Source organism: Molossus molossus, unplaced genomic scaffold, assembly GCF_014108415.1.
Source record: "Molossus molossus isolate mMolMol1 unplaced genomic scaffold, mMolMol1.p scaffold_m16_p_18, whole genome shotgun sequence".
Lineage (NCBI taxonomy): Eukaryota > Metazoa > Chordata > Mammalia > Chiroptera > Molossidae > Molossus > Molossus molossus.
The window spans coordinates 26,889,590-26,912,160 of record NW_023425353.1 but is presented as its reverse complement, the minus strand read 5'-3'; the positions used below and the strand labels follow the sequence as shown (position 1 = coordinate 26,912,160).

General features: G+C 40.5%; 1 protein-coding gene across 4 annotated transcripts in view; it reads left to right on the top strand.

Annotated features, from left to right (window-relative positions):
* TAMM41 (TAM41 mitochondrial translocator assembly and maintenance homolog) overlaps positions 1 to 16,655 on the top strand; it is a 66,940-nt gene extending 50,285 nt beyond the window's left edge. For 2 of the 4 annotated variants that reach the window (XM_036267484.1, XM_036267482.1), the window contains exon 8: positions 6,053 to 6,279. In XM_036267484.1, the coding sequence (XP_036123377.1) occupies positions 6,053 to 6,243 (191 nt within the window). In that variant the 3' untranslated portion in view covers positions 6,244 to 6,279. Of the gene's footprint in view, positions 1 to 4,407; positions 4,540 to 6,052; positions 6,280 to 16,630 lie in introns of those variants that run through there. The other 2 variants (XM_036267486.1, XM_036267485.1) reach the window with 2 other exon arrangements.
* Positions 16,656 to 22,571: the final 5,916 nt, after the last annotated feature.

Here is a 22,571-nt window from a genome sequence, read left to right as displayed (position 1 = left end):
AAAATAAGAGGTTTAGTCTTATTCCTAAAAAGATTCTGGCATGCCTCAGTTTATTCTAACCAGCCTTTTCCTGGAACACAATAGAATGGATCATTCATTGTTCTCTGCTTCTGATTTCTTATAACTAAAACATTTCTTCCATTTGTTTGGTACCTACCAATATAAATAAGAAGAACACATAATAACAATTAAGATTTTCTGATAATGTGCTTATTTAAACTTTTTTAAATAAAAAAATAAGTTTTTAAAATAAGTTGTACTGCTTCAGAAGAGATTTTCTCTGTGGATATATCTAATTATAGTTGGAAATGTATTGGAAGAATGTTGAGGGCTTACTGATTTTCTCTCCTAAAGATCTGAAATACAGAATTATAGGAAGGTGGGGACTCCTCACAACGTACTAATAATATCTCTGCCTCACATTGTTTCCTAGAGCATTTTGTCTGTCGTTGGAATTGTCAGTTTAAGGTCACATAGGCAATTCATAGTCTTATACCTGTAGTAACTTTGTAGGTCATGTAAAAAAAGCTGGAAATAAAGAGTAGGAAAAACTTAGGAGCCATATATTGAAGTCAATTTCTATATCCTTCCAAAACAAAATCTTAACTTTAGATACTAATCAGAATTCATAATGACTAGCTTTAGGTAAATAAGGATCTGTCTAAAGAAGATATATTTAAAGAAATGTTGCTTCTCTATACATTGAAGAAACAAAGACAATGGTGATGGATCTCAAAGTAAAATTTCTCTCCTGGGAGGCTTTCTTTCCTCAAGACACTTTCTAAATTCAGACTTCCTAAGTCACCATCCTTGTTTAAAGAAAGGAAGCAAAAACCAAAAGTAAGCTTAGTGGACCAAGTAGAATTCTATGGATTGTAAACTCAGTGAGGGCAGAGACCATACTGTCGTTCATACCACTATCCCCAACAACTTGCTCAGTGTCTTATATAGGTGCTCAATAAAGACTCATTCAGTGTATTACAGTGACTGAATAAATGAAAGATTCTCGATCTTCTGGTAGTATGGAAAATCTTCATATATACAGAAAAGTGCACAAATCGTAAATGTGGTTAATTTTCACAAAGTGAACACATTCATTAACCTAGTGTCCGGATGAAGAACTAGAACAGCACCAGTCTCCCGGAAACCCTCTTTTGCCAGTTATAGCCACTACTCCTCCAAGAGTAACTAACTACTATCTTGACTTCTATTGCCATGCTTCTGTTTAGCCCATTTTTGAACTTTATATAAATATGTACTCTCTTGTATCTTCCACTCCTCATAACATCAGTGAGATTCATCATGGTGTGGGGAGTAACAGTAGTTCATTTATTCTCACTGCATCCAGACCACTGTGTGAATGTACACAATTTATCCCCTCTACTGTTGATGGCTTCTTGAGTTTCATCCAGTTTGGAGCTATTACAAGTAGTGCTGCTGGTTTTGCGCCTTTCTTTTGGTGAACATATTTATGCATTTCTGTTAGGTATAAACTTAGGGGTAGAAATACTGGATTATAAATTGTGTGAATGTTTAACTGTGGTATCTACCAACTGTCCAAATTATACTCCCACTAGCAGAGTTCCTACTGCAGCACTTCCTTGGCCAAAACTTACTATGTGTCTTTTTCTTTTAAATGTTATTTTTTGTTTGTTTTGTTTTTTTGTGTTGTTTTTCTTTTTATTTTAGAGAGAGGAAGGGAAAGAGAGAAAGAAACATCGATTTGTTATTGCACTTACTTATGCATTCACTGGTTGCTTCCTGTATGTGCTGTGACCAGGGATCAAACCTGCAACCTTGGTGTATCTGGATGATGCTCTAACCAACTGAACTACCCAGCCAGGGTCCTTAATTTTACTTATTCAAATTTTACTTATTCAAATTTATTCATTTTGTTCGTTATGATTAGAAGCTTTTTGTGTCCTATTTAGGAAATTTGGCCTATTCCAGGTTCATGAAGTTTAAGTCCTCCACTTTTGTTGCAATTAGAACATTGAGGCAGAAAGTACCCTTTACTCTGATCTGTTGGTTCTTACCCTTTTGCAAATCCTGGCTCCCTATGAAAATCTGGCTAAAACGTTGGACCCTCTGCACAGAAGTGCACATGGGCGTCTACACAGCAAACTGTTACAGTTTCAAGGAGTTCACAGACTGACCTTGAAGCCTATCCATGGGCTCCTAACCTAGTCCAAGCCAGTCATTGTGCAGATGAGGAAATCGAGGCCAGAGAGGGAGAGTTAACATTGTATGTTTGTGACCCAGCTAGGACTAGAATTCAGGTCTCTTGACTGATATTCCAGTGCTCTGTGTAACACAGTTCCCTGCTGCAGTCTCTCTGAGAATATACCTCTGGCAGAGCCATTGAAGAGAGAGACTGTTTTTAATTAAGGGAGGTTTCGATGGACTAACAGCAAAAAAAAAAAAAAAAAAAAAAAAGCTACATGGTGTCTCTGATGTACTTCGTGTATTTACCTTAAATGTTAAGCTCCAAGGAGTCTGTGAGTAAGTTTTTGAAGTTTAACTGGAACTTGTCATAGTCGATGCATCTTCCTCCAGCTGTGACTCAGTGCCCTGGGGTTGCTGTGTTCAACCTTACCCTATGCAACTACCTGCATTCTGCTTAGTGTTTTGATTGGTTCTGGCTGGAATTGTAAAAAGCACATTATGTAATAACTTTCCAGTCTCAATGCTCATGTGGGTGAGGTTTACCAGAGTAGTTGCTCCAGGGAGAAAATTAAAAGGGGTGGAGGCAAGGAAGGAGCTCTGTTTCTTGACTAGGCTATGTCAACTTGCAAGTAGTCAGTCAGTCAGTAGACACGCCAGGCCAGTTTCTAAAAGTATTTGCTAGTGATTTTACTGGTTGGTACCTTTTCTTTTAGCCTGCCACTACCTACAGTGGCCTCTTAAAAGGTCCTAAGTGGACTGGGCAGCTTACAGGTAACATGGCCAGGTATTTTCAAGAGATCACTCAAACCCCAGTGCTAGCAGTCTCTGGAACTAATCCTGTTACCTTACCGGCAGTGCATACTGCTAGGGGTGTGCCTTTCTTTCTTTCTTTCTTTCTTTCTTTCTTTCTTTCTTTCTTTCTTTCTTTCTTTCTTTCTTTCTCTTTCTTTTTTTAAATCCTCACCCAAGGATGTTTTTTCCATTGATTTTTTTAGAGAATGGAAGGGAGGGAGGGAGGAGGAGAGAGAGAGAGAGAGAGAGAGAAACATTGATGTGAGAAAAACACATTAATTGGTTGCCTCCCACATGCACCCCGACCGAGGCAGGGATCGAACCTGCAACCCAGGTACATGCCCTTGACCACAAATCGAACCTGTGACTCTTCCTTGAGCAGGTCGACACTCTATCCACTGAGCCACACCGGCCAGGGCGAGGAGTGTATTTCATACTTGCAGCACAGACCACAGTTTGTTTCTCATGGTGAAAAAGACTAGTTGGATCTTTGGGCCACACCCTGAAACACAGACAAAGTGATCTCATTCTCAACACAAAAGAAGTCAAGCCCATAATACTGTCTGCAAATAGGATCCTATTAGATCTGACAGACAAATAACCCCATTTATTCTATCCCATTTTACTTCTTTCCCATAAGCTCCCCAGAGAGCTTCTCCAGTTTCATCTGGCACTTGTGAGTAAGTCGATGGAGGGTGCTGGAAGATCAGATATCTGAATGAGGTGCATCTGTTCTGTCATTTCAAAAGCATTTTCCAAGTACCGACTATGTGCTGGGTACCATACTAGATGACGGTATGAATAGGACAAGATCCCTGTCCTCAAAGAACTCCCAGTCTAGGCAGAGGGATGGGCTCTGAGCACCGTACAGTGGGGTGAGTGCTGCGCTGTGTGTCAGCACAGGTGGTGTGGGACTAGGAGAAGCACTGTCTGAATTGGCCCAGGGAGGCACTTCTAGAGAAGAAATCTGAACGGAGATTTGATATCTACCCAGCAGAAAGCAGTGGAAATGACATTCACTCTGGGCAGATCTGTGGCACACGCAGTGACACCGAGGCAGTGAGCTGGGGTTGGTTGGGGTACAGGCACCGGGAGTTAGAAAGGGCCAAGGATGCCTGCTTACATACAGATCTTGTCTTTGTTATTCCTTTCTAAGAACTGCATTCAAAGGCTGCCAATATGCTCATATCTCAAAAGATTCACTTATCCCAGAAACTCAGGTACCTTTGACATCATACCACCGTTTTCATAAATGCCTAAATCAGAATATTTTCCCCTCACATTGATCATGGTGACCTTTAATAACCTTTGGCTTCCAGGGTCTCCTAGGCACCATCATCACTGCTCCACTTCATAGACAAGTCTGTCATCCAAATATCACAAAACCTCTAGCTGAGCACCACTCAATAGACCTCAGCTTTCTCACTGACTCCTTTTTTTCTCTTTTAGGCATGAAGAAATCATTGATTTATAGTTCACTAAAACTGCATAAAATGTGGAAAGGATGGCTAAGGAAAACATCCTGATTTTGCTTGCTTTTTATACACGTATAGATGAATAAAGTGTTCCTTTTTGACAAAACAGTGTTTGTTACTTTGACCCATTGTTTGAATTTGTAGATACCTTGGTTTGCATAATACAACAGGTACTCGAATAACAGTGTTTCTTTCAGTGTCATTTCATTATGACATTGATGAGGGAAAAAAAATCAATTCCTGGCCAGAGCCACTGTCTGCAGCATTTGTACACTCTCCTCATGTCTGTGTGGGTTTTCTCCGATTCCTCTGGTTTCCTCCCACGCCCCGAAGATGTGCACATGAGGGTCATCTGCAAGTCTCAGAGAGAGAGAGTGTGTGTGTGTGTGTGCGCGCGCACCCTCACGTGTGCATGTGCACCCTGCATTGGAAGGGCATCCTGTCCAGGGTGGGTTCCAGCCTTGCACCCAGAGATGCCAAGATAGGCTCCTGCCACTTGCCACCTAGAACTGTAATAAGTGGATTCGAAAATAATTCTCTTGTGTTTATTTATCTTTCTTAAATGTATGTATAGCTCACATTTATTTCAGTGTTTAATATTAGAAGAGTTTTGGTCTTTAGAAGTTTGGTAATGTTCTCATGAGCAGAAATATGCCATAGGAACTTAACTCTTGTTTATCAATTAGCTTAGGGTAAAATTGGTTTTGTTATACATTGTTTTGTTTAAAGTTGCATTTCCCAAGAACCTTTCAATGATGTTAAGTGAGCACTTACTGTACTTGATTTTGTAAATTTATGTTAGATATTTATGCAGGAGAGAACCAAATATCTTTGAGGACTTAGCATGAGAAGAGAAGGATCCTCTTCATGAACAAAACCACCTGGGTCCTGCTTTCATAAGAGCTTTAGCTCTGGTCTGCATTTTTTGGTACATGCACACCAGAGACCTGAGAAATTGTGTGTATGCTTATGGACATACAGCCCTGGGGGTTACAAGTGGGGGTAGTTTGGCTCTCTCTGCCTAGTCTCCATCCTGTTCACTTAGTTTTTTTAGAATAAGAGCTCACAAGTGTGCCATCAACATTTTCTTGAATTTGTTTTTTTGTGTGTTTTTAAATTTTTTTTTTCTTTATTGATTTTAGAGACAGGAAAGGAGAGAGAGAAACATCGATGAGAGAGAACATTGATTGGCTGCCTCCTGCATGTCCCCACTGAGGTTTTGGCCCACAACTTGGGCATGTGCCCTGACCGGGAATCAAACTGGCAACCCCTTGGTGCATGGGTCGACACTCAACCACTGAGCCACACCAGCCAGGTTGGACTTGATTTTTTATGTTTCTCTTTGTTTTCCATGAAAGTGTATGACAGTGACTTGGAGGAGGAGCCTGTGACAGACCCCTTGCAAAGCCTTCCCTATTGTTACAGTTAGGAATGTTTAGGTAACAAAACCCACTGTAGAGTGCCTTGAACAACAAACGACTCATTAACTCAAAGAACTGAAAAGCTACAGGTGTAGTGGACTTCAAAGTTGGTGATTCAGCAAGTTAATACAATCATCCAGGACTCAGTTTCTCTCTCTCTCCTCTTTCTGCCCTTTGCTGTGTTGGCATCATATCAAGACTGGCTCCCCGCTTCTGAGACTGCAGCAACAACTTCAAGGGCTATATGCTTTCCCATCCGCGTTTGGGGAAACAGGGTTCCTTTAAGAAGCCCTCTTAGAAAAGCAAAAAAACTTTCCAGCAGCTCCCACAAGCCTCCTTCTGGTTTCCTGGGCCTTAATTGGGTTACCTGCCCATCCCCAAGCCACTAACAGGCTGAAGGATGGAACCAGGCTGATGAACTTTGCCCCGCCCAAGAGTCAGCCTCCCTTCAAGCCCATGGGCTTCAGGGAAGGAGTGGTTGCCTGGATGGAAACCAGGGAAGGCTATTGGGAGACAACCATCTCGTCCACCTCGATCATCACCTCAGCCTCCAGGCTAGCCTCGGTTGTGAGGAAGCCCAGGCCACGTGGAAAGGCCAAGAGTACGTGTTCCAGCTGACAGCATCAACTGCCAAACGAGTGAGCCTTTTGTGGTAACTCTCTCTAGTCACTGCCTGACTGCAGCCAAGCAGGACCCCAAACCATAGCAGCGTAGCTGAGCCCAGCCAACTCCCAGAACTCTGAGGGAGAAGAAGAAAATTATTATTGTTAAAAGCCTTTATGTTTGAGGAAACTTTTTATGCAGCATTTGATAATTGGCCCAATGGCCCTGCTACTGTGGGAGCTGCCAAAGAGGTGCAACTACTGTCCATATGCCACTTGGGGACCACGAACAACTGCTGCTGCTGATGGAGTCAAACCCAGGAACTTCCTATTTCCCCTACCCTCTGGTCTCCCACCGTTGACTCAACCTGGTAAGAAGGCCTGGGAAATGTAGTGGAGGACAAAAGAATGGGTGTGTAGCTGAGGCCCAACAGATAAATAACTGCCATGTCCATTCCTTCAGTGACTGAAAATCCATGTACACCCTTCAATTCATAAAGCTTTCTACACTAATGGCAGCCTCCAGCTCCCACCTAACGTGATGCAACTACCGTTTGTACTAAAGAAAATGTTCTTTTGTACAAATTTGTATTATGCTCATTTTCTGCTTTCTGGCAGAAAAGAGCATTGCATTATATCCATCTCTGGTTGATGCTAATTCCTCTTGTAATCACAATCTCACCTGGCTATCATATAACCTAGAAACCAACCTGTAATTTAACCACCACCAAAACTCCTTATAGGAAATAATAGGAGAATGAAGAACGTTAAAAGTAGATGTGTGCCTGTCAGTGATATGGAGATAACTAGAAGTAATGGCAACTATTGGTTGAGCCCTTACAGTGTGTCAGGCACTATCCTAAGCAGCCCTCTGCTGGAAGATAGGATAACTCAGTGCCAGTGTTGCTCTCAGAGAGGTTGCTAGGACCTTCAAGTTGAGGATCTACAGACCTTACCATGTGAGGAAGCAGGGCTGAAATGATGGGCCCAGAGTAACAACCAATCTTATCTCATTTGTATATTGAATGACAAGTTTTTCACCATTCTTTTATAGAAATTGGAGAAGCAAATATGACTCCTAAAATCGGAAGGACTTTTAAGAGGGAATTTGCAGTGATTACCTATTTTCCTTCTTTGCTGCAGATATGTAGCCCATCATCTGGCAAGAGGCCCACAGACACTGGTGTCCTTATGCAAGTATAACAAACAGAAGTTTCAGTCTATTGATACAGCCACTTCCCTTGAGGACACCCTAACACTGGGGACATAAGTCTTAAGTGGTTTCCCTGAGAAACAGACTCAAGAGCGTCGGCCTGCAGGAGGTTTAATCAGAATAAACTCTCAAAGTGAGGGCAGCAGGATCAGGCAGAAGGAGAATAGGGCTGGGATGCAGCTGTAGTAGAGACCTCAGCTGTTCCTCCATGGAAGCTCTGGAGGTGGGTGGCCTTGCAGAGTGTTCCCAGCTGAGGCAAGGCAGCCGGCCTTTGTACCAAGGGTACAACTGGTTATTGAATGTGAGGCCTACCCTTGGCCAGGTGACTTCCTTTGGCCAGTGGGAAGTCCCACAGACTCAGCTGTGAGCCATCAGCCATCAACAATCCTAGCAGCTGGAGGAATGTTTGCTCCATTTCTGGAGGGAAATCTGGATGGTGCTGATGTCAAAAGGGCCTTCTAGACCTTTGTCAGCTATAAAGCCTCAGAGCCCCTGTAATATAGGAGAAATGTTCAAATATGTTCATACTTCTCTTTTTTTATGTTTTTTTTTTCCTTTATTGATTTGAGAGAGGAAGGGAGAGGGAGAGAGAGATAGAAGCATCAATGAGAGAGAACATCGATTGGCTGCCTCCTGCATGCCCCCCACTGGGGATCGGGCCCACAACCTGGGCATATGTCCTGACCAGGAATCAAACCGGTGACCTCTTGGTGCATGGGTCAACACTCAATCACTGAGCCACACCAGCCGAGCAAGATGTATATTTTTATTATCCTCATTTTAGAGGAAACTCATCTCTCCAAACTGGTTTACAGTACCAGCTCGGCCCTGTGGGATTTGAGGTTTTGACCTCTGTTCTTTGGCCAATTACGTATGTATTATATTGAAAAGCTGATTGAAACCAAATGAGTAAGATCTCGATCTATATCTTAGTTCAAAAACCATGATAGAACTTTTTAATCAAATGCATTTACATTGTGATTTAAATACTTATTTAGACCCTATTTGATTCCTAGCACAGGAGATTCCATGTAAGTTTTTCTTTTCTAAGTACACTCTAGTTATCTAACATAATTTTATAATGCATCTTTATTTTTTAAGTGATCCATTTTGTTCTGAAACATGAAGCCAATGTACTTTAATATTTAAAAAAATTTTTTTTCTTTTTATTGATCTTACAGAGAGGAAGGGAGAGAAAGAGATAGAGAGAAACATCGATGAAAGAGAACATTGATTGGCCGCCTCCTGCATGCCCCTCACCAGGGATATTGGCCCACAGCCTGGGCATGTGCCCTGACTAGGAATTGAACTGGTAACTTCTTTGTGCATGGGTTGACGCTCAGCCACTGAGCCACATCAGCCAGGCTATAATGCATCTTTCTTAACTCAAAAATAATTTTAAGGTTTCCTTTTTGGAAGGACCAGATGTAGCAAATAATTTGTTTTTCAAATTCTGGAATATGAAGCTAATTGAAGCAAATAACTGAATTCATTGAGAGGTGAGTCATTTCCAATTCAGCGAGTCAGGGAAGAGTTTGGGGTAATATTTTCTTTTCTTTTTAAAAAAAAATCGTTTCTTGCCCTGGCCAGTTTGGCTCAGAGAGTCCCGGGTTCAGTTCCCACTAGGGGCACATACCGCAAAAATAAATAAATAAATAAATAAATAAATAAATATTTTTTTCTTTATTCTAGAGAAAGAGGAAGGGGGAGAGAGAGAGAAAAACATTGGTGAGAGAGAACATCAACTGGCCACCTCCTGCAGGCCCCCCACTGGGGATCAGGCACACAACCTGGGTATATGCCCTGACCAGAAATTGAACCGGCGACCTCTTGGTGCATGGATCAATGCTCAACCACTGAGCCACATGAGCTGGGCTTGGGGTAATATTTTCAGTATTTTAATTAGGAGTATAGTCACAGCTAGCACAAATGTAGAGATGTTGATTTTTTTTTTTTAATTGAGGTAGAATTGACATACAACATTATATTACTTTCAGGTATATAACATGATTCAATCTTTGTATATATTGCAGAATGATCACCACAATAAGCCTTGTTAACATTAGTCACCATACATAGTTACAGAAATTTTTTTTTTGTGATGAGAACTTTTAAGATTTACTCTCGGCAACTTTCAAATATGCAATGCAATATTATTAACCATAGTTACCATGCTATATATTATTTCCCCGTGACTTTTTATTTATTTATTTATTCATTTATTTATATTTATTTTTTTATCCTCACCCAAGGACATTTGCATTTATCTTCAGATAGAACAGGAGGGAGACAAGGAGGAAGAGAGAGAGAGAGAAACATTGATGTGTGAGAGACACATCGACTGGTTGCCACCCACATGACCCCAACCGGGGCCGGGGACAAACCAAAACTGAGGTACATGCCCTTAGCAGAAACCAAACCCAAGACTCTCTGGTCCACAGACTGATACTCTAACTGCTGAGCCAAACTGGCCAGGGCAACTTATTTATTTTATAACTGGAAATTTGTACCTTTTGAGTCTCTTCATCCATTTTGCCCACCCCTAACCCCTGTCTCTGGCAACTGCCAGTATGTTCTCTGTGTCTGTGAACTTAGTTTTTGTTTTTGTTTGAGATTCCACATATAAGTGAGATCATATGGTATTTGTCTTTCTCTGTCTGATTTATTCCACTTAACATAATTCCCTCATGGTCCATTCATGTTGCAAATGGCAAGATTTTATTCTTTTTTAGGGTTGAATAATATTCCATTGTGTGTATATGTGTGTATATATATATATATATATACATACATACATATATACACACACACACACACATTTTCTTTATGTATTCATCTGTCAACAGATACTTAGTTTGTTTCATATCTTGGCTATTGCATTGAACATGAGGGTGCAGATATCTTTTTGAGTTAGTTTTTTTGTTTGTTTGTTTTCTTCAGATAAATACTCAAAAATGGAATTGCTGGATCATATTGTAGTTCTGTTTTTAATTTTTTGAAGAAATTCCATTCTGTTTTTCATAATGTATCAATTTATATTCCACCAACAGTGTACAAGATTTCCCTTTTCTCTACCTCCTCTCCAACACTTGTTATTTGTTGATTGTTTTTAATGATAGCCATTATGACAGGTGTGAGGTGATATCTCACTGCAGTTTTTATTTGAATTTCCCTAATGATTAGTGATGCTGAGCATCTTTTCATGTACCAGTTGGCCATCTGTATCCCTTCTTTGGAAAAATGTCTATTCAGATCCCATGCTCATACTTTAATCAGGCTGTTTTGGAATTGTTTGTTTATTTGGTTTTGGGGTTTTTTTGCTATTGAGTTTTATGAGTTCTTTGTATATTTTGGATATTACCCCTATCAGATATATGGTTTGCAAGTATTTACTCCCATTCAGTAGGTTGCCCTTTCATTTTGTTGATGGTTTCCTTTGCTGTACAGAAGCTTTTTTGTTTGATGTAGTCCCACTTATTTAATTTTGCACTTGCTGCTTTTGCTTTTGGTGTCAAATCCCCGCAAAAAATTGTTGCCCAGACTGATGTTAGAAGCTTATTGCCTATGTTTTCTTCTAGGACTTTTATGATTTCAGGTCTTACATTCAAGCCTTTAATCTATTTTGAGATTATTTTTTATGTGTATCATGTTAAATAGGGGTCCAGTTTTATTCTTTTGCATGTTGCTATTTTCCCAGCACCATTTATTGATGAGACTATCCCATCCCCACTGTATATTCTTGGCTCTTTTGTCATAAATTAATTGACCATATATACCTGGGTTTATTTATGGGCTTTCTGTTTTTTTCCTTTGATCTATGTGTCTGTTTTTATGCCAGTACCATTGATGATTTTATTTAACTAGAACAACAAACATGTTTTCCAGATATTTTTATTCAAAACAAAATGCAGATGCAGATGTTTTTATAATAACAGAATGCATATTTTAGAAATGTTTAACTTTTTATACACTTTAAACACATTTATTTTAAAAATATATACTAAGCTCTGGCTGGTTTGGCTTAGTGGTTAGAACATCAGCCCATGGACCAGTGAGTCGAGGATTTGATTCCAGTCAAGGGCACTTACCTTGGTTGCGGTTCATCAGTGGCCATGGTCGGGTTGTGAGGGAGGCAACCAGTCGATATGGCTCTATCACATTGATGTTTCTCTCTCCCTCCCTCCCTCCCTCCCACTCTATCTAATAATAAATAGAAAAATATCCTCAGGTGAGGATTAACCACACACACACACACACACACACACACACACCAGGTTGCTATGTGATTATTTTATATATGATTATACAGCTAACACTCTTCTCAATTTTGCCTTCCTTTTTATTCACACGAGGGGAGGGAAAGCATTCCCACTTTCCAGTTCCTAAATGATATTTCCATATAGTATTAACTTGTCTAAGGAAAATACATATATTCTTTCTATGCTCATTGCTATTAGAAGTTTAATTATCAAATCAGAAAGTGACTATGTGGCTTAATGGGAAAGGTGTGGCCTCTGGATAGTCAGACCTGGGTTCAAATCCCAACCCTATTGTTTATTGGCTGAGTGGCCTTGGGAGATCATTTATCCTCTAAGTAAGAAGTTGGGTTTCCTCTCCTGGAAAATGTGGATAATACCTACCTTGCAAGGGTTGGCATGAGGCTCAAATTAAATGACTATTGTAGTATTTTATCCATTGTAAAACTTACATAGTATATCCTCTCTGATGAATTCCAGTGATAAAGAGTCAGTGTGGTATAATGGAAAGAGCTCTGAATTTGAAGACCAGAGAAAAAATGTAACACTGCTTAAGTACCTTCTGCCCCACCCACCCCCACACTTTAGATAAGTTGTATCATTTTCCTTACAATAACCCTGCCAGGTAGGTATTAATTTTCCCAGTTTGCACTCCGCTCTTCTCACTATACCTCTTAGATTTAAGTTCAAGTGTTCATTATGCAAATTACTATGTGATCTTGGGGACAACATTTATTCTACTACTCAGTTTTCTTATTTGTAAAACTGCAGTGATATTAGTCTCCTTTTTGGAGATTCCCAACCCTCTTTGTAGAGCTAGAATAGCTCTAAATAAAAAAGTAAAAGCTCAAATGGATATCTTTAGGATCCAGTTCACACTAGTTCAGTAAATAATCATGACATCCAGAGCCAATTTCCACCGGCACACTAGCGTGACTTTATTTTAAAACTTCTCTGCACACACATCTCTTAAAATTTGTAACAGTTTATACAGTAAAGATGTGACTACAGAATAGCCAGGTTCTGGCCACCTTGAGGAAATTGTAACGCTGTCCTGAGAAACATAGTTGAAGGGTGTATTGTTCACATGGATATAGACAATCTCCAGGGTAGTGGCAGGGGATATGACAGAAAGGAAGATGGTGAGCAGGTCTCCAAAACCCACAGGGAATATTGGGAAGTCATTAGTAAGTATTAAAATAAAGTCACGCCAGTGTGCTAGTGGAAGTAACTAGTTCATGGCCTCAACCTCAAAGAGAGGGAAGTTAGGTCAGGGGCAGTCCTAGGAGTCAGGAGATTGCAGGCTCCACCCCTGAGCCTGTGGCATGCGGTTGCTTCATGGAAAGTGCTCCCTCTTCTGCCCATGGCACAGCTAGTTGATCTTACACTATCCTGGCCACCTAGTTAACAGTGAACTCAATTACTGCTTTTGTTGGCAGGGTGGAGGGCAGGGTCAGCGTGGTTTGATGGAAAACTTTCCAGGTGCACATATAAAGGGAAGAACGTTTTCTAATTCCAGGGAAGAGAAGACAACAAGCCCAAGGGTTATGGCTTCTAAGGTGGTGAGAGAACTTTCCCTTGCTCTGTTATGTCCAGGAAGTTTTTCTGTGCATAAAGTGTGCATTCATTGAGTGGGAGAACAAGGCTGCTCAAACCTGTTTTAGGTGGCAGAGCACCTGGAAGTCAGCTTCCTTTACAGAATATGATGAAACACTGGCATTTCTGTTGCTCATTATATGAACCATGATTTAGCTCAGAATATATCGATGGATTTAGCATCTGGGTTGGACTAGAAACTCCTGCTTAATTAATTGTGCATACTGTTATAAATGACAAAATCACAGCCATAAGCTCATGGAGAAAACAAACTGTTAAGCTACTTAGGTTTCAGCTTCCAAGTGTCTCCATGACATTCATTTCCAATATCTTTTGCCAATAGGTTTGAATGTTCTGCTAGTATATACTTGACAGTAGTCATCAAGTAAAAATGTTGGGAGAAAAACTTAAAATTGACAAAGTATTACTTATTAGCTTTAAAAAAAAAAAAAAAAAGCAAATCAAAAGGGAAAAAAAATCATATTTGGGGGACTTTGGAGTCAGAAAGACCTGGGTTTAAATCAAGAACAATAGCTGTGTGACATTGAGCAAGTTACCCAATTTCTTGGAAACTGCTACCTCTTATTAAGATGGAGATACTTGGAAGGATTATTCTCAAGATTATCATTAATGTATGTAAAGCTCCTGGCATATAGTAGGAGGCTTACTAAAGGACAAGTATGGGTAATATTACTGGCATCAGAACACTTCATCCAGCTCCTGAAATGCCAGTGTTCCATGAAGAGAGGAAAAATGAGCTGGAAAAGGCCTAGATACTATTGGGTTCTATTCCCCCATTCAACAGATAAGGCAACAGAGAGTCAAAGAAGAAGCCCCAAATCACACAGCAAGTTTGCAGAGACAGAGGAACAGACTCCCAATCCACGGCAGCTTCCCTACCATGTTGTGCTGTGCTGTTCTCTTCTGTAAACCCAGAGCTTTTCTAAAATGCCCCACATTGTCCCTTGAGGCCACCGGCTATTACATGTGTTCTTTTCTCTTTTGGTAGCCAGCCAAGAGGAGAGAATGTGCAATGACTCACCAGGTGAGCCGGTCCCCAGCCCCTAGTTACTGTTCCTGTTAAAGAAAACACTCCCCTCCTACCTGTGCCCACACGTTTGTTTCCTGTTAGGTTTATTCCTCCTGCTGTGGCTTTGCTCTGTTTGGATAATTTGTCAAGGAGGGGGTCTGCGGCTGCACAAGGCCACAGTTTGAGATGCTGATATCCTGGCCACTTGGAGCAGGGAAGGGCCCAAGTGCTCAGCCTGGCCTGGGTTGCAGAGGGGGGAAGCTGGCTGCCCACTTTAGGGCTCCAGACCGCATGTTTGGGCTGAAACAGGGGGACTGGGAGTGGAGGCAGACGTGTCAGTACCTGTCTGTGAGTCTCTATGGAGAGAGAGACACGCGCACCTGGGACAAGGGGAGTCAGAAGCAACACAAAAGAACCCAGGTGCACCTCAGGGAGGGTGCATAGATTTAACAGGCTTAAAGACCTTTTTGTTTATTTGTTTAAGAGACGGCTTAATGCTTGTAATCATGTTGATTGGTGGTTTCCCTATAGGGCTGTTCCCATTCTGGGCATGCGCGATTTTGTTCACATCCTCCACTTTCCTCCAGCTCGTGGCTCAGCTGGGCAGCCGGCCCGCCAATCACCTTGGGGAACTTCTATTATGTCACCAGCAGCCAATCAGAGCAGCTGATTGGTCTGGGATAACCAGTGTTACTACTGTGAGTTGACATAATCCTAGCCAAGAGCAAAGAAGTTTGGCAGTTTTCATCAGCATGCAGAGCCTTTTAAACAGCTTTTTGAAAGCCCTCATATTATTATAGGGGCACTCATAAACATTCTCCGTGTCTCCACCCTGCACTGACTGATGAGCTGGCTGCACACACAGGAGAAAGCCAGTGTGCAAAGCCTGCAGCAAACACTGGAAGAGGAGTCCATGTAGCCTGAGAGAAGCAAAGATGGGCACCTGCTCCTAACTTTTCACTCTTGGCTCTAGTCCAGGACCACCTGCACATCCCACCTTCTGGTTCTAGGAAGTGCCCTGAACAAATTCTTTACTTACATTAACTGGAATCAAGCCTTCCTGTCTCAGGCCAAATGATCTTCGCCAAGACTTTCTGCCTCATTATCTAGCTTCTCCTTGCCTTGGCTGTGGGTTCCTTGGCAGGACAGTCACTGGTTTAGGCTCCAAACCTTCACGTTGCTGTCACAGGGCCTGCATGAGGCCTGAATGAGTGGTGTGGTTTGGGGTGGGCAGGGAGTTCTGCCTTACCTTGTAGGAAACCCCAGCCTGGGGGTGGGGAGCACAGTTCCACTTTCAGCCCAGCCCACGCGGAGGACCTGACTCTTCTGAAGCCTAAAGATACCCTCTGCCTCAGTTAAAAGTCACACTTCCCTTCTTCCGTTTTGATTCTCACCACTAATAAGAGAACTTCTGGATAGTCAGATCTTTTTATTTTTATTCTTCCTATGGTCTAATCTGGGAGTCAGTAAACCATGGCCTTTCAGACTATACCACTCCACCTGATTTTGTAAATAAAGCTGTATTAGAACACAGCTAGGCTTATACTTTTAAGTATTGTCTATGCTGCTTTCAGACTATAACAGCACAGTTGAAAAGCTGTGATAAAGATCACATTTTGGCAAGGTCAAAAATACTTACTAGTCGGCTCTTTACAGAGTTTGCCAACCTCTTAATTCATCTACCTGGCTGCCCCCAGAGTAATATCTTAAACCTCAGATCCAATCACACCATTCTTCTACTTAAAAAAAAAAATCAAAATCCACACTATAAATAGAAACTCCTTAATGTGGCTCTACAAGCCTGGCCTACACTCCCTTCCATCCTTACTTTGCACCCTCCACCTCAGCTCACACATCAGGTGCTGCCTGATGTCTTCTGCTTTTTCTCTCTGTCAAAAATCTAAACATTCTATAACACCAAATTCAGATGTCACCTCCCCTAGGCAATCTTCCTAGAAGCCCAGCAGAATTAATTCCTCTCTCCTCTGTGCTCCCATAGCTCTTTAGACAAACAACTGCCATTGGATTGACCATATGAGATTGCAATGATGTGTTTATGTGTTTGTATTCCCACCATAGAGTGAGCTACTGGAGATTGACGACCTGTCTCACTGCCTTTCTGCCTCTGTCAGGAATGTAGATGAATCATCTGGATAATAAGTTAAGTCAGAAACAGATTTTTTAAAGTGCCCGGAACCTTCTCTGTGCCATCTCTCATGATTAACTGCCTAGTTTCTTCCTCTCTCTGTATTCCGGTAGCTGGAATATCATAGGTACTCAGAAGATGTCTAATGAGTGAGTGTGGAAATGGATAAAAATATATATTATTTTCTTCTAACATCAGAATACAGTAAACACATTGTCATATTCACTTTATCATCAAGTACATTCAGAACTTTTAAAAGTAACCTACCTCCATCCAAAGAAGATACACAAATGGCCAATAAGCCCATGAAAAGATACTCAACACCATTAGCCATTAGGACAATGCAAATTAAAATATTCAACATCATTAGCCATTAGGACAATGCAAATTAAAACCATGATGAGTTACCATTTATACTCGCTAGGGTGGCTATAATAAAAAAGATAGATAACATGTGTTGGTGAAGATATGGATTAATTGGAACCCTCTTACATTGCTGGTGGGAATGCAACATGATGCAGATGCTGTAGGAAACAGTTGGATAGTCCCATACAGTTACCCTATGACCCAGCAATTCCACTCCAAAGTATATACCCAAGAGTAATGAAAACGTATGTCCACACAAAAAACATATACAGTATATTCACAGCCACAATATTCATAATAGCCAAACAGTAGAAACAACGTACATGTCCATAGACTGGTAAATGGATAAATAAAATGTGATATATTCCACACAATAAAATATTATTCAGCTTTAAAAAGGAATGTAATTCTGATCTATGCTACAGGATGGATGCATTTTGAAAACATTATGCTCAGTGAAAAAAGCCAGTCACAAAAGGCCACATAGGTATGATTACATTTATATGAAATGTCCAGAACAGGTAAATCACAGAAACAAAAAGTAGAATAGTGGTCTATTTTTAATGGGGGTGGAGGTGGGGAAAGAAATGAGCAGTAACTTCTAATGGGTAGGAGTTTCTTTCTGGGGTGATGAAAATGTTCTGGAATTAGGCAATGGCAATGGTTATACAACTCTGTGAATATTCTAAAATCATTGAACTGTACATTTTAAATCGGTTAATTTTATGGTATGTGGATTATAAGAGTTTTAAAAGAAAGTATGCCACATTGAATAAAAGCTATCCATGAATTCTATCAATTCAGTATCCTGGTTGGGAATTTATACTATAGTTTTGCAAGATGTTACCCCTGGGAGAAACTAGGTAAAAGGTACATGGGATCTCTCTCTATTACTGATTACAACTGCATGTGTATCTACAATGATCTAAAATTGTTAAAGTTTAATTAAAATACATGCTCTACCTCTTTCCTATTCCTTGCCCCCCAAAATAAGAATTTCCCAGGGCAGCATGTCCATGTTCTTTCTTTCTTTCTCTTTTTATTTTTATTATTATTATTATTATTTTATCGTCACCCGGGGATATTTTTGCATTTATCTTCAGATAGAACGGGAGGGAGAGAGGGGGAGAAGAGAGAAACATCAATGTGAGAGAGACACCCACAAGACCCCAACTGGGGTCGGGGACAAACTGCAACCGAGGTATGTGCCCTTAGCGGGAACTAAACCCGGGACTCTCCGGTCCACAAGTCGATGCTCTAACCTCTGAGCCAAACCGGCCAGGGCTATTTATTTATTTTTTAATCTTTTTTGTTTTTCTTTATTGATCCTAGAGAGAGAGAAAGGGAAAGGGAGAGAGAGAGAAACATCAATAAAAGAGAACATCGACTGGCCGCCTCCTGCATGCCTCCCACTAGGGATCTGGCCCACAATCTGGGCAGGTGCCCTGACTGAGAATCGAACTGGTGAACTCTTGGTGCATGGGTCCACGTTCAACCACTGAGCCACACCAGCTGGGCTGTCCATGTTCTTTAAATGCTGCTGTTATTAGATGGCATCTTTCACTTGTTAGAAACCACAGGCAGGCCTAGCTCATATACCCTATGGATTTTTTGAGAGCTGACCAAAGTTGTCAAATGCACCAAAAATATTTATTGACTCCAAAAGGTGAAAAGAAAATCATAAAATCATCAACAACTATTTAAATAAATATACAAAATATGATATTTTGTCAAATAGTCAGCTGCAACTCAACTCCTATATTTCTGTGTGTGTATTTTATATATTTAATATTTAATGTGGGATGGGATGTCATGAGGATTTGAAACCAGAGGTGATCTGGTTTTGAATCCTGTCTTTACCTCTTGTAGCTCTATGGCATTGGATAAGTTTAACTTCATTGAGTCTCAATTTCACTATCTGTAGAAAAAAATTGTAGAATCTGTTTCATAGAGTTGTTGTGAAGGTTAAAATTACATGAATAGCTAATTCATGTAAAAGACTCACTAGAAAACCTGCCCCATAGTAAGGACTTAATAAGTGGTAATTATTATGATGATGATAACACCAAGAATGGTGATTTATACACTGTTGTCTCTGATGTACATTTGTAGGTGACTAGGGTTGGTGACAAGAGCCTTGAGCCCAGTAGGTTCTTGAGTCCATTTGATAGTGGGTTTGTACTTAACCAGAGCCAGAGAAAGGCTTCTATTGTCAGTTCTGCTAGACTCTAGCAGCTAGAGGAACAATCAGAAGAGAACAAAGTCCTGGTTACATTGGAGGCTCAAGCTAATATTATTTTTAATGAAAGCTATAAAAACAGTGTGGGAAAACCACAGGAGGAATGAGGCCAGCTAAGGTTTGCATCCTGAGGTCAGCTAGTGGTTAGCTGAGTCACAAAACACTTCATACAAATCGTGATCCCACATTGACTGCATTTTCCTTGCTAAAACGCAGGATACCTGTTCAAAAAAAAAGCTATTTTTTAAAATATGTGTGATTTGTGGTGTCTTATAGATGAAAGGCTTATATGCAACTTAAATTTGATTATTAATTTTCTCAGTCATTTTTATTTATTTTCTTATTATTATTTTTATCTTCACCCGAGGACATTTTTCCATTTTTTTGTTCAGATAGAGTGGGAGAGAGAGAGAGAGAGAGAAACATCGACGTGAAAGGGACACATTGAGTGGCTGCTACCCGCACGACCAACCAGGGCCGGGGACAAACCACAACCGAGGTACGTGCCCTTAGCAGGAACTGAACCCAGGTCCCTCTGGACCGCAGGCCGACGCTCTAACCGCTGAGCCAAACCAGCCAGGGCAGTCATTTTTATTTTTAAAAGTTAGATTATGTGACTTTGGAAACTCAGCACACACCTGAGCATACCTTGGGGATAATTGTTTGAAACAGCTCTGCAAACGTGTGTCAGAGCCTGGCCTCACTGAGCACTGAGGATGCCAGACAGTCCCAGTCCTCAGACGTGCACAGCACCGAATCTGTAAAATGTAAAACACAAAAGACAACAATGACAAAATATAGGGATCTGTAATAAATAAAAAACAGTGATTCTGTGAATGTTTTATCATATTAGTCAAAGATAATATGGAAACAAATTATTATGAAGGTCATCTTCATGTATCTGGCACTTGAAAAGTATTGTTTTAGAAAAACAGTAGAACAAAAGAAATAGTGCTGATTTACTAGGCAATACTAAGATTAGAAGTGAAAAAATCTGTCCCTGACCAGATAGCTCAGTTAGTTAGAGTACCGCCCCAGTACACCAAGTTTGTGGGTTGGATCCCTGGTCAGGGAACATACAAGAAGCAACCAATCCATGCATAAATAGGTAGAACAAAAAATCAATGTTTCTCTCTCTCTCTTTCTTTCTCTCTCTCTCTCTCTCCTCTTTCCTCTCTCCCTCTCTCTCTAAAATCAATCAATAAACTTTTTTAAAATCAAAAAACAAAGAAAAAAGATCTGGGTTTTGGTACAGGTTATGCAACTTACCTATTGTGTGATGTTAGCCAAGTCACTTAACCTCTCTGTGCTTCAGTTTTCTCATCTGTAAGAAATAAATAATAAAGCCTACCTCATTGGTTAAGTGTGAAATTAAGTAAGTGAAAATAAATTTTATTCAGATAGAAGGTAACAACATAGGAAATTATAGTTGTGGTCTATTTACAGGTAACCCAGGATCACAGAATAGTATTATTTCTAGATGTGTTTGTTTTTTATATTTTAGGTCAAAATTAGAGTAGGAAGTAAAAATTCCAGAACAATAGAAGGAGACCACTAATTTGTTAATGCCTCTGTGGTTTGTCTTCTGAGCGCTTTAGGGCCTTTAATTGATAAAAGAGAAATTTGTGTCTATACTGGGAGGGCACATGCTCATCAATTAATTGTGAGTGCTTGAAGTGCTAGGTAAGGAGGGTCATACAGCAAGGTCCAGCCATTAAGAGAGAGTTCTCTGACTGATGATGATATTTGTCATGAGCACAGGAAAGGGAGCATAGGTAAGAATTAATGTTCACTGAACTTACATTTCTAAAGAGAGAGACACTGTATTAGTTTGGTGGGGGTGAGAATTATGATAAATCTAGAAGACAGCAGTGGGAGTCTAAGGTTAAGTCACTCAGAAAACATTAACTGAGCGCCATTTTTTCTTTTTGCCAGACCTCGTGCAAGACATTGGTGAAGGGGTGATAGATGGGGCTGTATTCCTCAGTGTTCTAAATTAGAGTCAGTAGACTGAGGTTCAAGTCCTGTCTCTACTACCTGACCTATGACTTTGGGCAAGCAGTGGAGTTGGTGGTGTAAACACTTATAATACTATGTAACAAGTGGGCTAACAGAGGTCTGTGCAGAGGATCTGGGAAGCTTCTGGTCAAGATGGTGCCATAAAGTCATGCTTTAAGACTTTCCCTACTCCAAATATATAAAATTATAGGTAAAGTATTAAAAGAGAGAGAAAAAAACATAGCCACAGAAAAACATATATATACACATACACTCACATATCTCTGTGGAGAAAACATGAAACACATACGTGAGTTAATAAATGGGTACCGGGCTCTGAGTAAAGAGGCACGCAGAGATAGCCAGGAATTGGGCTTTTGTGTAGTAACAGGAATGGCAAGGGCATTAAGCACTAGGAATGGCCAGACTCAGGCCCTCTGCTTGAAATTGGGGGCTGGGAGACGGTGTTTTCTTTGTTCACACACATGCACACACACAAGTACATACATGTTCTCACACACATATATCTTCCACCTGTGAAAAGAGGCTAAGGAATCTGCAGCTGTCCACTATTTAGACCTATACCTTATAAAGGTATGTTGCCTGGGAGCTGGAGAAGCCAACACCTGGGCAAGCTTTTCAGTGACTTGGTGCCTGGATTTGCATTTCCCCTATATGGGTGGAGAGCCCAATATTGGATGGGTGCCCAAGGCATCAACGTAATACTTAATTCTGGACTAGGAGCCTGAGGAACTGGATGGAGGCAACTAGAAACCCCTAGACAGGGAAGAAGAAATGCAGCAGAGAGACTGGAGTAGTCAAGAGAGGAAATGTGCCCTCAAAATGAATGTGCAAACCAAAATCCCAAAGTCTATGAGGAAAATCAATGCTGAAACACAGCCAAACAAAATCAATAATCAAGAGAGAAAAATTCATTCCCGATAAAATGAAAAGAATAAAGCAACCGGAAGCTGACTCTTAAGATGATTATGTTTACAGTCCTCTTAAGGTTAGAGGAAGAAATAGCATCTACTTTTTATAAAAGGGTAAGATGTTTGAGAATAAGAGTGCATGTCAACTATTTCTCAATGAAACTGGAAGAATAATAAAATAAAATGGGAAGAAATGAAAAAATGGACATGAAAAAGAAACAAATACTGGAAATGAAAAAGTAAAATCATTGTGTTAAGAAAGGAAAGAAAAGAAAGCTCCTAATTCAGTTGGTGGTTGAACTTAGGAAGAAACGTTGAGTTGCTTTTAGGATTGATCAT